This window comes from Lipophrys pholis (genome assembly GCF_963383615.2).
Source record: "Lipophrys pholis genome assembly, chromosome: 1".
NCBI lineage: Eukaryota > Metazoa > Chordata > Actinopteri > Blenniiformes > Blenniidae > Lipophrys > Lipophrys pholis.
Genome location: NC_137635.1, coordinates 33,601,823 through 33,618,106, shown reverse-complemented (window position 1 = coordinate 33,618,106; position 16,284 = coordinate 33,601,823). Strand labels below are relative to the sequence as shown.

The window sequence follows — 16,284 nt, the reverse complement described above, 5'->3', positions numbered from 1 at the left end:
TGTATGTATGTATGTATGTATGTATGTATGTATGTATGTATGTATGTATGTGTGTGTGTGTGTGTGTGTGTGTGTGTGTGTGTGTGTGTGTGTGTGTGTGTGTGTGTGTGTGTGTGTGTGTGTGTGTGTGTGTGTGTGTGTGTGTGTGTGTGTGTGTGTGTGTGTGTGTATGTATGTATGTATGTATGTATGTATGTATGTATGTATGTATGTATGTATGTATGTATGTATGTATGTATGTATGTATGTATGTTATTAGAAGGGCATGAGACAGGTTAGTTTTATCCTACTGATGATGTGTTGTTACAATAGTAATATGATTTGCAATCTATATGTTGTGGTTCTGAGATGACGTCAGGGCTGACAGGATAGGAGTAGGAGTTTCAACAATATTGATGTAATATTGATTGACCCTTGTAAGGTTATTATTTCTTTTAACGAAAGTAAGCTTTATTTTGCTGTGAAAAATGTTATTCCCTTACACAAAAACAGAAAACAATATTCGATTGACTGACAGGAAAGAGTTGATAAGAGTGCCCTGCTCCTCCTTTGACCTTTATAATCGGTGTTTTGTGCTCCAGAAGCGGCAGGCTGGACCGCAGGACGCGCTGGACGCGCTCTCCCCTCTAGATGGAGCGCACGGTGCCGTCATCTCCGCACGTCTGTCAATTTATCCCTGAAAGAATGAAGTAGTGTCGGCCATTCCCCAAAATAAATCCCCTGTGTGTGGAGCTTTTTATTATTATTATTTTTTTAACCTTGCAATTTCTTAAACAGTCGCTGAAATCGAGCGTATAGATGAATTTTACGCATTGCGCGCAGGATTCGCAGAAGCGCGTTTTTTCTTTGTCGTCACGTTGTTTCCCGTCGATCGTGTGCAGGCTGTTATTTTGTGATGAGGTGAGCTTCCGGGGTAGTTTGTGCTGACTCTCGTTGACTTGACATCCGAGCTCTTTGTAGTGCCTCCTCTCCGCGAGGCACCACGGACGGACAGCACCGAGCACACGCGCGCCAGCAGCAGCAGCAGCAGCAGCAGTCACACGCAGCCACACGCAACCTCACGCAGTCCCAGACAGGGACAGACAGGATCGACAGCGCCTGTCCAAACCTCACACCGGGACCGGAGAAGAAGAACGACGCTCTTCTAAAGTGCGCTTTCAGTTCTCTCCCCCCCCTCCTCTCCATACCAGACGCGCTTTTACCGGGAACTTTGCTGTTCCAATGAGCGGCATGAAAGCCGGTCTGTATCGAAGAGCATCCACCTAAACTTCTCTCACTCTCAGGGCTCCGTGTAGCTTTGTTTTCTCCCCCCCCCCCTTTTTTTTTTTTTTTTTTTAAATCTAAACTTTATTTTCTCGTGGCGTCTTACACACAAAGAAGGACAAAAAAACAAAAAAAAACAACAACAAAGAAAAGCCACAAGACAGACGGAGAAGTGGATGTATCTTCAGCCATGGATGTAACAGTTTACCCGCCTCCTCCCCAGCCGCTGGCCGCTCCAGACCACACCAGGCTGGGGCAGCTCTCCTACCCTGACCCGGCCTTTGGGACCAACAAGGTAAGAAAGGATGGAAAGAAAAGCAGCTGCTTCTGTCTGCTCGTACAAAAGGAGACACGAACCAGTCTGTTGCCCTATCTCCGCTGCCTCCCCTCTCCTGTGTGTTCCTCTTTCTTGCCCTGCCAATTAAGGGCTAATTAATTGCCTTATTAGGCTGCAGTTAATTACCGCAGCTATTGACGGTAACTACATCTCATTGTTACTCGTTTCCTCTCAACACATTCACCCACTAGGTGATGCACAGCCTGTAATTTCATTGCAGGTTTGTCTTCAAGCAGGGAAATGACACCTATAATTAAAAACTTCGCTAAAAGGCAATCAGGCTCCTTATTTTAGGCGCAAACAGAGGAAGGGTTGTTAGGAGTGGATACCGGCGAAACAGAGAGACTCCTTATATCACTTTACTAGAATTCACAGCAGTGATTCTCATTTCTACCTCTGTCTGGGAATCCCCCCCCCCCCCCCCCCAAAAAAAAGAAGAAAAGGTCAGGGTCAGATTCGCAACAGAAACCAGGACCTGGTCTTTTGGACTCATTCTTGGATGTCTAAATAAAGTAGAGACACACATACCCAGCCACAATGCTCATTTGACAGTGATAAATTACTTGATTATTTAATTAGCTTCAACTGAGTGCATCCAGCAGAGTTAACAACTAATTAACCTCTCCTCAAGCTTTGCACTGTATAATAGCAGGCATACATCTATGCATACTGCGATTTTTAACTCACAATAATTAGAAGAAATATATATCTCACTGCCCTTCCATAGCATGTGCAAGCTGAAGTCATGTTGTTAGAAAACCTGTGATTGGCTGCTCCCTTTAATTCTCAATTAAATGAAATGTAAATATTTGTTTTGGGAAAAGCATACAAAGCTAAGCCAGGATAATATTCACACAGCAGGGCAGAAGCAGCAAGGTAAACTGAAAAAGGATCCAGTAACATCCATGTAATGAGCTCCACTCACCTCAGATGTGTAGTAGTTTTCATTTTCAGGGGAAGGGGTTATTAAAATATATGGAACTTGGGGGGACCAGCAAAACCGGACTACTGTAATTCAGTTCTGTTTTGTTTACGCTAAAGCGACCTGCTTTTCACATAACTTCATATTTAATCGCTTTTTTTTGAAGACTTAAACTATCTCGTGTGTCACAGAACCAGTAGCACCATTAATACCAGCAGACACAGCTTCTGATGTGCTGGTTGCTTCAACATTATCTCAAACCATTAATGTCCATTGACTACAATAAAAGTGGTTTTCCCCCCACTACTCCTTGCTTGCCAGCATCTGCCTAATATCCACCCCACCCCCTCCTGCATCCACCCACCTTAGTCACATTCCAGGTTTTTATTTTTTTTTAATGTATATAAAGAGCTGTTTTGACATCGTATAGCATGACCATTCTAAACTATGAAAGCTTTACGAGATTTCATGTTTCTTGCACTAATGTCAAAATAACCTAATTGTTAGTCTTTCTGTTTCTACCAGCTAGTAGAGTTAAAGGGTTTTACATGGTCAATCTTTTTGTTGATAAATAATTTTTGGTGGTTAGAGAAGGTAACTGGCATCGTGATTGACAGCTGTCAACTCCTCACACTGGATTGGTTGGGATCGATTTCAGGGCGGGGCTACAATCCAACTCTGACAATCTACTGTGATCATTACTAATCACATGTATTTTAGCTGTACTTTTATACAATATTTAAGGAAGCAATCTTTCGATCTTTACACGCGGTCCGTGGTGGGCGACTGCCTCGGGTTTAGGCTATTGGTTGATTATTGATGCCCTCGTGTTGCACTCTTCTAACTTTGGTGTGTGTGTGTGTGTGTGTGTATGTGTACTCGTGTACGTGCAACATCGGATTTACAAAGCAACACAAATTCCATTCATATCCATGCGTCGGCGTGGAATAGCCAGCTCAACATGTTACTCTGTAACCTTCACCACTGTATTGACTGGTCTACTGCTATGTGGCAGGATAAACATGTGGAAGTGGGAACAGACCAAAGTAAATGAGAACATGGGTATCCCTCTAAAGCTTGTAGAAAAGTGAAAATGAAAAACACCACCACTCAAACGAGGATTAAAGGCTCTCACACTACATCTCAACACATTTCTAATTGGAAATGTTTCTCTTCTAACTGGGTTGAAAGGGAAATGATGAGGTTCCCACCCTTTATATTGTCTTGCACTTTTTTGAAGAAGAAATATGAATAACGGTGCACACTGAGTGATGTCACGCCTGCTTTGCGGAAATCTTCTACTTTCAGAATCCTTCAGTTTTTGCAGATATACACGTGGGTTGTTTTTTTAAAGTCTCAGTCAGAAACAGACTTTTTCCCATTTTCAGTTCCCTCCCGAATACACTCCAGTAACTTCAAATCGTTCTCCTTAGTCTCCTCTGATCTTTCAGTTATTTGAAAGGAGGTAATTGATCATTTTCACCAGTGGTTTGTACTTCTCCTCGGCTGGATGATGAGAAGTACTGTGAACTCTGCGATTTTGGAAACTCAAGTTTTCTGAACATAATTCTGCATGCATAAGTGAAAGTCTTTGCCCTCAGAGCAAAGACATGTAAAGTGTGATAATTAATATTCAATATGCGGTTCATGTGTAGGTAATTGAGATTACAAGTGATTGATGGCCCCAGGTTCTGTATCTGACTGTGACCTCTTACCTTCATACATGCTGACTGGGCGTCAGTAGGATTTTTTTGTTTTTACACTCAAGACTTTATGAGCCAAGATATACATTCTGTGTGTTTTTCTATTTTATTGTTATTGCTATTTTCCGCTGACAAGTTTATTGTCTGAAGTCGGAGCTCTGTCATCAAAGCTGCAGTTCCTGAGCTCAGATACTGTGGAGAAAGGTGCAGCATTGTGTTGCAGTGTTGCCAGCGAGCGTATTTGTTTCAGTAAGAGGGAAGGAGAGATACAAGATAGAGGCTGGTGATGTGGAGCTGTGTGGTTGGGGGTAGGGGAGAGAGAGAGAGAGAGAGCGAGAGAGAGAGAGAGAGCGAGAGAGAGAGAGAGAGCGAGAGAGAGAGAGAGAGAGAGAGAGAGAGAGAGAGAGAGAGAGAGAGAGAGAGAGAGAGAGAGAGAGAGAGAGAGAGAGAGAGAGATGTTGGGGGTAGGGATGTTGTAGAAGAGAGAGTGTGTAGTGGGGGTGGGGCCACCAAGGTTTGCACTATATTTCTCTGTGTGTCTTTTGATTCACGGCTCTGTCGGCCTGATCGACGAGATCATATTACTGTGTGGGGGAGCGAAAGGCGGGAAGGAAAAAGGAAAAGAAACGGAGGAGTAGAAGAGAGAGAGGCAGGAAGTGGGATTCAGAAAAAAAGAAAAAAGAAAGAAGTAATGTAAGAGGAAGAAAAAAGAATGGAGGAGAGAAGAAGGAACGGTGCGTTAGTGAGCGAGCGTGCAGAGGTGTGTCCTGCAGATGTGTTAAATCGAAGACGTTACAACAGTGATGATCTGCATTTTTCATTTCAATTAAATAGAGAATCTCTGCCTAGTTAGGTAGTGGAAAGCGACCGCCTCGTTCCGTATTATTCCCACAATGAAGAGTCATAAGGACGAGTCTGACGTGGATTTAATTCTCTTTGGTGGCATACATTAGCTTCTTGGATGCGTGTGCTCGTTAGATGGTTTTAAATCAGAAATCAAAGTGAGATGTTTGTATGATGATAACATACCATCAAACCCAAAGCACTGTTCGGCACAAGCGAATTTGTGTTGAATTGTGTTCACTCGAAATGAGCATTTCATTGTCGTTTTTGCACAGAACAGGCAACTACATTGAATGTGAAGGTTTATCATGACATCAGCGATTGAAGTCACTGTATAAAGTTGGAATAATGAAAACCTGGGTGGATTGTGGAAGATTGACGGATAAAAAAAAATTTAAAGGTTTATTCAAAATGATGCCTAGGCCCTTTTTTTATACATGTACAACATAGCAACATGGGATATGTTTTGCATGGCTCTTGATTACGAGGATTTTCAGCATAATGAGGAAAACCTTATTGACGACACCATCTGGTTGCATCAAGAAGATGTTTTCACTGCAACATATATCATTTGTATTCCTGCTCTCGCAACACAGTGATGTGTCGTTAAAAGTTTAATGCTTTTATTTATCCACTCGCAGCACTCAGGTAAAGTAGCCTTGGCCGAGGAGCACACGACTGCATCGTACCATGAAAATTACATTGTTTTTTCTCTAAAAGATGTACTTCAGTTACTGAACTACAGTGGACGTAGACCTTGGACTCTGGTGGTAAAGTCCTCTCCATCCACGCTTCTCCGCTCAGAACCTGCTTTGTGGTGCAAAGTCGCTTTTTTCACCATCTTTTGACCAGGAAGGTATGTACAGATGTTGGTTTAAAGATTTTAAATGTCATAATCTGGGAGGGACAACTTTTAGAGTTGTTCTGCTTTGGCTTTATCGTCTTGACCAGATGGCAGAATTATGACTTCTACACTTTTACAACTAACATATATCAGAAATCATGGCTAGTAATTAATTGAAAATGGCTAACTGCATATCTATCTTCAAGATGAAAGTGTTAATAACCTTGTGAGCATATTGTATTGTTCACTACTACATAATGATTTATAGATTTGTACTAATTGCCGCTATTTGTGTATCTCTGCTCCAGATGTTAGATTTTCTCTTCATTGTTTGAGTTATGTCAAAATAAAAGCCACAAACACAATGAAATGCTTAATTTTGTCCCGCACACACACGCACACAAAAAAAAAAATCCTTTCACCTACATCGTTCTTCCATTATGTGTCGCCACGCAGATGTTTCAGTTTAAATTCTAACTATACATTTACAGTTGTGGAGAGACGTGGTTGATGTTTGACATACCAGAGTAGCCAGACAAGATCTGTCTTGAAAACTCAACTGCAAAAGGAAAAAAAAAAAAAAAAAGAAAGGGTTCGGTATGAGCTGAAAATTGCAGTTATGTCGGGCAGCCACACACTATGTTGCTCCATATACAACTTGTTATCAGTGATGGCTCTCTGCCGTCAAAAGCAGCTCAAATCTTTGGAGGATTTGTGGAGCAGACAGTTATGATGGACATCACGTGGTTTGCAGTGAGACAGATGGCTGCATGTATTTTTATTGCAACAACAATGTGTGCTTGAGGTCAGATTTCGCTGCTTCCTCAGTGGGTCAGTTTGACATCAAGCGTCAGCGTTGTTGCCTGCGTAGCCAGTAGCATTTTATGGATGAAGTCCTGTTGAGCTCTGACTGGATGCGAGTGCTCACAATGAGTCTCAGCAGCTTGGAGTAGAAGCTGGAGTTTTTGGTGGAAAGAGAATAGAGTCCGCGTTTGTGAAGCTGTGAAAATGTGTCTTTGTTGGGGAGCTGTCCAAATGAATAGTTCAGTTTTCAAACAATGTCACACAAGTACAAGAGCAGTTCTGGCAAAGTTAGATGGGGTAAATGAGGGAGAGTAAAAGAGGAAGGAAAGAGGGACAGAAAGAGAGGGAGAGAGGGCCTAATGTAAACATAATCATTGTGAAAGCTGGGTGAGGTATTTCTAAAGCAAATAAAGAAGAAGAGAGAACATGGAGGGCACAGAAAAGAACAGGAGAGTTTAGATCGAAGCGCCACAGCGAGGAAATAGGATTTCAGTAAAAAAAAAGGCAGCGTGAACAAAAAGAGCAGCAAACACGATGAACTGAAATATAAATTTAGAGTGGCAAAGTCTTTACTCCTCACCGCTGTACAAAAATAGAGTTAAATATTTTTGCTTTGTGCTGTAATGACCATGCAATGGAGCCGTACGTTATTAACGTCTGTATTGTGGTGCAGTGGTTTGTAGTTCCTTCAGATCTGCTTACATAAAAGCCGACATCAATTACAAACTGTCAGCACAAAGTGTGGAGTGCAGTTGAAACGCTTCACACAGAAAAGCTGAAAACACGGTAGTTTGCATGCCAGGCCACTAGAAGGAGCTATTTTCATCCATGCACTGGTACATTTAGAAAGCAATATCAAATATTCAAGTCTGGGCCCAGTCAGGATCTACTCTAAGAAAATCCAGACGACACATGTGGTCAATGTACACTTTCTTATAATTTAACAGAGTGAGTTGCACAAGTAGTACTGTGAGAGCTGACATTGGTATTGCTGAAGTTACAATACTCCTGGAAAATGCAACTTTTCAGAAACACTGTCGCCGCACATGCTCACCACGGCCGCAGCAAATAGTTGTTCTGCACATGTGCGAGTCGATGGACAATAACAACAGTGTCGGCCTCCAGTGTCTTGACTCCCAGACAGTCCACATTCTCCTGGGACTTGGTGGGTTTGTAGTTGACAGTCACTCACAATAGAAATGCAACTTCATCGTCGCTCCATACGACTGTCCATGTACTCGCCGTTGTTGTTTATAGAGTATTGCTCACTGCACCTGTGTGTGTGTGTGTGTGTGTGTGTGTGTGTGTGTATGGTTTCATTACAAAAACAACTAACGGCACCAACTCGTGGTCAAACTACATCGTTTTCAGAGTTTCAGTCATAAATATTGCTGGGAAACTTTTCTGAAACTAAAACGCGAAAACAATACATATTCACTTGAATCATTGTCGTGTAAACAACCTGAAAAGGTGTTGGTTTTTTATGCTCTTGTTGTGTAAACAAACAGTCAAAAGTTTAACCAAAGTTTATTCTTGCGAGAAGGTTGTAGTGTAAACGGGGCCTTTAACGCTCTTTAACCAGATAAGCCTCTCTTTGAACTTTTTTCTTTTTTTTTTAATGGCCCAGTCGCAGCTGATTAGGGGCAAGAGAAAGAACACTGTGATTTGGAAGAAAAGAAAAATCTTAAAGTACAGAAACATCGATTTTTGTATTCATTGCAAATCATATCCTTATTGCAATACTCACCAATGCTTGCAGCAACCTTATGACATAATGTGTGTTTATCCGATATTGTGCGGCTGTAGCGTTTATATACATTGTTATGATAGAGACCCCTGAACGAAGTGTGTAATTGCTAACTTTATATCACCAAGATCCACCAGAAAGAACATTATCTTGCAGATACACAGGCCTTCACAGCACCACAGTTAGTACATTCATTTCTGGCTTTCTGCCCATAAACTGTATTCAGGCATCTGAATGTGGACTTGAACACAAACTCACCGGGGTCTTTCCCAACGGAACCAGGCAGGTTGGTGTGTAAGTCACCTTGGCAAACAGAATAATAATATCACACCTTTTCCTTAAGCTCGCTGTATAGCTGCAGGGTACACAGCCTTTGTCGTGTCATAATGAATGTGCTCCACGTGAGTTGGCCGACTTTACTCACTGTATATTGTGATTACTGGCAAGTCGCCACGGCATAAACAGGATGATCCTCTCGGCTGTGAAAAAAATAATAATTTAACACGCACTTCACCAAACCCCGACGGCGGTTTACCGTTTTTAAAGAACACATTTTGTCAGTCAGGATTACAAAAAAAAAAAGAATTCATGTGGATTTGTTGGTGAATTTAGAATGACGCGTCATATAGAAGGAAGCCAAATGCAAATGTGTTGTGGTAATTTGAGTTTTCATAGCGATGTACAGCGAGAACACAACCTGCTGCTGGAGGTTCTCAACTGGCTTGAATGTTGTTGTGTTGCTTCCCAGTGATGAGTAAGGTGAGGGAGGATGAGCAAACAACAATCTTTAATGAAACGTTTTAATAAAGCACGACTTACGGTGTTCTTCCATTTTAATTGCACATTGTCGTAATGATCGTAAGTCATTACCTCCTTCATAACATTTCTCTAATGTCCTTTATTTTAGTGTAGCGGAATAAAACCATGAAATCAATCAGAAGAGGATCTTCAGATCAATTCTTCATCCCTTTAATCACTAATATACGATTGGATCACCAATTACCATGTCGGTTGATTTCAAGCTTCGGGTATCGGATGTGACGTTTTGGAGTACTTTTATGAGTATGAACACCCACAGGTTACACAAACCCCCCCCTCCAAAGAGTTAAACGAACTTCAATATTCTAATTTATGATTTGCTTTGGTTTATTCCTGTGATATTAAATCAAATGCCAACATTCTAATAAAGTCCAACAAAAGTTACTTAATAAGGTAACTTAATCTTATTAGTTATAAGTATGTGTTACTCAAACGGAACACTTTGTAGTACCAATTCAGCTTTAGTCAAGAAAACACATTTTTTCAGGATCTAATCTTAAAATCTCCAGTTTACATTCATGTTTTATAATTTTTTTTACAAAAGGTCAAATTGCATTGATATTACATTATTCACATATATAAATAGATTACATTAATATTCTGATCACATTTCACCTCCACAGTTCTCTTGTCTTATGGGTCTTTCCCAGCAGATTTGTCCGTATGACGTACTTCCATTGTCCCCCTCCTCCGGTTTTCCAACCAGCCAAAGTGTCGGCATTTCATCTAATTATCTATCAGAACACAACCGGTCAATCTGTCTGTCCGTCTGTCCACATTGGCCGTCGTTCTCCGCGACAGAACGTCTCGCCAGACCCCCCTCCGTCCCTCCCCTCCCCCGACGCTCGCCGGTGATTGGGTGACTTCTCAGCACTGTTGCTCGTGTGCTGGTGCGTCTGAAAGCGCTTCAGTTGGTCGAGTCGCTGGGACGGAGCGATGAGGGACTCCTGGTTGGTGGAGGGATGCCAAATGGAACAGATGGGCGGAGACAGAGCGCTGCCAGAAGAGACTAATTATCAGGATTTGGTTTCCAAAACAAACATATTGCAATCAAATCGCATATTGAAATCATTGCTGCATTGTTCTGTGTTTGTGTGTGTGTGTGTGTGTGTGTGTGTGTGTGTGTGTGTGTGTGTGTGTGTGTGTGTGTGTGTGTGTGTGTGTGTGTGTGTGTGTGTGTGTGTGTCTAAGTGACAATGACTTGGATCAATTAGCTTCTAGTAGAAGAGATTGGATCTGTGCCCGAGGCATTATCCAGAAACTGTTGCGGCCCATTTTTATTATTTTTTTCCTTAGCGCTCGGCTTTTGTTCCCAATCAGACAATCATAGCTGTCGTAGTGAAGTGCTAATTACTGTGGATAGATTGAAATAACTTTTATCACATTGGAAATTTGTAAACTTGTGCCTGTTATGACCTTGTCTCCTTCTGTTCCCTCAAACTGTTTGCGATTTCAAACAAACTTTCGTGCTCCTCTGTGATTTATGTGCTGCTTTTATTCAGCGCGTACAATGGAAATCTTAGGCTCGTTAACTCAGATTTCACTCATATAAAGTAAGAAAAATATACACAAAGCAACATTTTTGGGTGTTTTTATCTGAACTTTAAGAAAAATATACATATATTTATTAAAACTGTTAAAAGAAATGTCACTACAAAGCTTGGAAAAAAAACTGCATTCATCAACTGGAGGAAGCCATAAAACAGCGTCTGCACTAGACATGTCAAGCTCCAAATTACATTATGCTATTATATTTCTTACGTCAACCACTGCTTTTCCACCCCTAAAAACAAACCATACTTTGTACATGAGTCAATGCACGGATCTGGAACATTTGTAAATTGCTGGGGGGGGAAAAAAATCAGAACAGGAGATAATTGGTAGACGAAACTAAAAGGAGCTGTAATAACAGTGTCACAGTTTATCAACTGGCAATGGGAAAACAATGTGACAGTGTGAGAGGCGTAACTGATGTGATGAACCTACAGGAAATTCACATTTAAATCTGCCTCCCTCAGCTTTCTGGGCTTTTTCTGGTGAGTCTCAGCTCATTGCTTTGCTGGCCGCTGTTTGGATTCACGCTCGATGCCTTCTTGATGTTGTTCTCAGGTGCAGCAGGCAGCAGCTATTTTCACTCAGAAGACTGTACACACTCTGCTCAGCTGCAAGCAGCCAACAAACACTTTCTTCCAGGGCCTCCGTGTCGGAGGCACAGTTTGTCACATTTTCAGTGCAGCGGAGGAAAGCAAACAAACAACAAACCAAAAAAAAGAAATGCATCAAATAAATGAAAGTAGTCAAAAGTCTCCGATTGGCTATAAATCTTACGATAACCTTTCACACACCCAGAGTGTTGAATTGTTTGTTGGTTGGTTTGTTTGTTTGTTTGTTTTTTTACAAGTCAAAATGTCTTTTGATGCTGTTTTTAGTATTTGTACCTAACATGGACTTCATGTAGAATATGGTGCTGTGTTGGTAGAATATTTTGATTAGTGTTTGTATCTTGTACCAAGAGTGTAAGAATCTTTACAGCTGCATGCTCTCAATAGAAACTATGATTTTAACTTAAGAAATGGCTGAAAGTGACATTGTTTAGACTCTTTCTGTCGTCATTGTACAGTCAATGATGTGCCACTTAAGAAAGAATTCATGGGACAAACACACAAGTGAAGTCTATTGGATAAACAGTGTGAGCTTGGAGACCGTTGGTGAAAACACAAAGCAGAGCAACAAAACGACTATTGGATCAGAAATGCATCATATAACTTAATGAATGTTGATTTCACGAGACATTATGGACCTGCAAAAAGGCAAATGCTTCAAGCCGATCGTCTCATCGAAATCACTGAGCTCCACAGGGTTTTTTATGGTTAAGCATGCCCAAAGACATATTTCAGGGAGAAGTGCCAAAGCTACAACTTTTCTTGATAAATGTGTTAATGATGCGTTGGCTCTGTTGGCCTTTAGGGAAAAACCCTCTCCAAACACACACATACTCGCAAGAATGTGATCATGTTTAGGAGAAAGTGAAGATGTCCCTCCACATGTACAGTGCAAAGTAGACACGAACGTGATGGCCTGGGTACACTCCGTGGAGATTTACAGTCGGGGTGGATACATGGAGCCAATAAAACTTGGTTTATATTGTCGTCAGGGTGACAGAGATAAAAACTGATAAACAATCGTTGAGCTGAACTAGCACAGCTGCAAGTAGCACACACACACACACACACACACACGCACACGCACACGCACACGCACACGCACACGCACACACACACTATGTGGAGGTTGATTCATGATCCCTCATACAGTTCAGTTGAACAAAATACGTTCAGTCCAGCAAAAGCAAATAGTTTCACACGCCACGGGTGATAAAAGTGGTAACCAGTGTCTTTTTTTGCCACATTTGCTCAAAGATCGCTTCACAGGAGAGGTCACGTTTCCAGCTCGGACTTTATCTGAAGGGATGTCAGACCCAAGTGTGCAAACATGCTGACGACAGAACCTTTTCTACCACCCACTACAGTATTAACTACAATCACTGAAGCACATGCAAATATCCAACATTATCTGAAAATTTCTGTCGATTGATTTATTATTTTTCAATGTAACGCTCTCCTCAATTTTTTTATTTTATATTTTATTTACCTAAATCACATCACTCTTTGCACATGTTTTAGGGCCTCAATAAATTCATTTGGTTTGGTTACAGAGAAGACAATCGGTTATCTGGGAAATGGTGTAAAATCACGCTCCGCCCATTTCCATCCTCTGAATTCACTCTTTATCACTCCCTCTCCCCCATGTTTATATCTTTCTCCATCTCTCATTCACCGCACATTTCATGTCTCCACCTCTCCCTCATTTTCCCAGCTCTGATTTTTCCTTGACATACTGTATTTCTCTCTTTTCGCTTTGTCCTTGTCTGTCATCCTAATAGTCTCTCTCTCTCTCTCTCTCTCTCTCTCTCTCTCTCTCTCTCTCTCTCTCTCTCTCTCTCTCTCTCACCCCCCTTTCTACCCCCTTCCTCCGACCCTGACCCACTTAGCTGGCTGCTTGTTATTCAAACCTTTGCTTTACCCACACAAGTACACACACACACACACACACACACACACACACACACACACACACACACACACACACACACACACACACACACACACGTAAAGAAGCGAGGAGAGCGAACAGCGAAGATGAGAGTGAGAGACAGAGGCATGGGGGGGGGGGGGGGAGAGAGAGAGAAAGTAATTTGGTTTGACTACAAACCTTGCCGTTCTCTCTAGTTTCCTGCCTGAAAGGTTTAAGACTGATACTGATTTTTATGCAGCCTCATGTTGATAGCAAATGTAAAAAATGTGAGATTGTCTTCACCAGGATAATGAAGGTGAGAGACAAAATCCCTCAAAACACCTTTCCACGTTGACACGGCATCGTTCTAATAGCCGGGGTTTTCCTGGCTCTGCCTCAGCTGTCACCTGCTGAACCTTCAATTACTTTAAAATGCAAAATAAAATAAAATTCAGCGTAGCCACCAGTAAGTAGACGTACCCGGCCAGCTTGTCTGCCTACAAGAACACTATTATAACTCTGTGATCGAAAAAAATCGAATGTTTTTAATGGGTTAATTTTCCAGCTATTGTATTACACCATTTCTCCAGGAAGATCACAGGATTTTCAAACAGGTATGCATCGCAGCGGAGCCCGGCAGCTATTGCACCATCTGTTGCGCCGCACATGTCCATTTTTCTTGGACCAAAGCCAGCAGCTAGTCTGCAAACCGCTCATACTTGCTTACAAAGTGTTTCATATTCTCCCAGAACATGCATCCCATATCTGACTGTGCTATCGTTCGCTTGTCGGTGTTGCTTTAGGGTACAGGTGGCTGCAAATGATAACATGTTTCATAGTTTTAGAATAAGTGTTGGTTTATATAGAAATCCTTGTTTAATCAACTTTGCCTCCCCGTACTTGGATGCTGCAAAAACAAAGTATGTCCCATTTAAATCAAAGGAAAGACACGCAGTGCTCATTAATGATGCCTAATCCAACATGTAAAAAGTCTAAGGAGAAGTACTAATGTAATCCCACAATCGCATCATACTTCTTTATTACTTCATCCAGATTAGGGATGTATTAGGCCGGGCCCAGCTATGCATGTACAAATGCAGAATACACCCTGGACAGGTCACCTGCCCGTCGCCGAACAAATGGAGAGAGAAAACCACACACAGACTCACTTTCATGACCCGAATCACTGCTGGACTAAACCTCCAAGTGATTCTTTCTTTAGGAGGAAATGGTCCCAGACTTGGAAGCGAGGCTCCATTGGCCGTAATGTTTATTCCCTACGGAGGGCTATCGTGCATGTGCAACAGTGTTGAGAGGAAGAAATGGAAATGTTAAAAACCACACGTGATGAGAATGACGATGAGTTTGCATTTATTATTTCTTCCACCCTCAGATTGATCATCAAAACTAGCTTGGAAATTGATCCAAATGAGCCTATTGCACCAAAATGTATGTAAAGTTTTGACTTGACGTTAACATGGTTGAATCGGTTCTTGTGTCCTATTTTGATACTGAAGATTGACAGTTCCTCATTTTTTTTGCTGTCCGTCAGTGGAAACAAATGCAACTGTTGGACGGTGGCATAAAATTGCTGTGAAAATTCTTTTGAACTTTGTGTGGAAAGGCAGCAATGACTCATTTTATAATAGCAACACAAACAAGTCAAACCCTGTTTCCCCTCATTGAGTCCACGGCGCAGTACACCACAGCTGCAAACCAGCATAATTGTTGTATTTGCTGTATTTATCAAGTTTTGCTCATCATAAAATAGCAGTTTTTCCTCTTGACAGAAATGAATGCGTCCTGCTCTCATATGAGTGACAGTCAGTAGAAAAACCAGAACGAGTCGATCAGTCTGCGCAGCTCCTTCATTCAACTAATTGAAACAAAGGGCAAATAAACATCTGCATCCCGAGTGTTGCTCTTAACATGTCAGGACACATTTAGACCGTTTTAATGGATTCTGCATCATTTAAACAGAACTTGAGGAATCATGAATTAAAGTCACTGGCAGCTGCTGAATTCCCCCCATAGAGTATCTGTGTCTGTCCGTCCTTTTGAGTTAATGAAGAGCATAATAGGTTCCACTCTGCCTCTCAGACTGAACGCCAGCTGAAAAGAAATCATCACTATTTCTCTCCTCTTGCTTTTTTTCCCCCTCCCTCTCTGTCCTCATTCTTTCTCATCTCCTCTCTTCTCCTCTCGGGGTACTTACAGTAAGTTGAGAGCTGCATTTGTCCTTTTGCAACACACCACTGCATTAGCCACTTAGCTTACCACCTACAAATCACTGCCGGGATGTTTTTACGTCTCGTGTAGGATTTGTTTTGTGTCCTTTCGAGAGCGTCGGAGATTTGACGAGGACTTGAGTAACTGCAGTATTGAAGCACGGAGTAAAGGTTGCAGTGTGCGCGTGTGATTTTTGAGATGAGGGCTGGGGCACAGGAGGGGCAGCGAAACCGACTGAAACAAAAGCAAACGGCACATGAAGGGGCGGCTCTCCTGTGTCTACCTGAATCCCAATCATCAGCCAATCATGGGCTGGTGGAAAGGATGTAACAAGATGTCAAATCAACTATGATATCAAACTTGGCGTCGTCATGCTCTCCGCTGGGGTCTGCAGTTGATAAACCAGAAGTGTCCATATGGGGCCCAACTGCCGCAACATGTTGTGAAGCTGAAATGAATCTTGCACTTCACTGAATTGTACTTAAACATGTTAACATCTCAATAAAACCAGGCTAAACTGAAATATTGTTGCTGCAGCTGATTGAAAATAGTAGAACGATTCCCACAAGGAACTGAGTATCTGGTGCATTAAATTTGAAAAAACATAAATAAATTGTAAAATCTCTGAGCCTGTTTACATTTGACTAATATATACATTTTATTAAATCTCTACATTGATCTCTTGAAGCCTTTTTGTTG

The 16,284-nt window shown here is 41.7% G+C and overlaps 1 protein-coding gene across 1 annotated transcript in view; it reads left to right on the top strand.

Annotated features, from left to right (window-relative positions):
• Positions 1 to 1,453: 1,453 nt before the first annotated feature.
• tox (thymocyte selection-associated high mobility group box) overlaps positions 1,454 to 16,284 on the top strand; it is a gene marked incomplete at its 5' end in the record, with an annotated part of 47,133 nt that continues 32,302 nt past the window's right edge. Inside the window, one exon of the mRNA XM_080467083.1 lies at positions 1,454 to 1,558. Within this exon, the coding sequence (XP_080323209.1) occupies positions 1,454 to 1,558 (105 nt within the window). The remainder of the gene's footprint in view (positions 1,559 to 16,284) is intronic.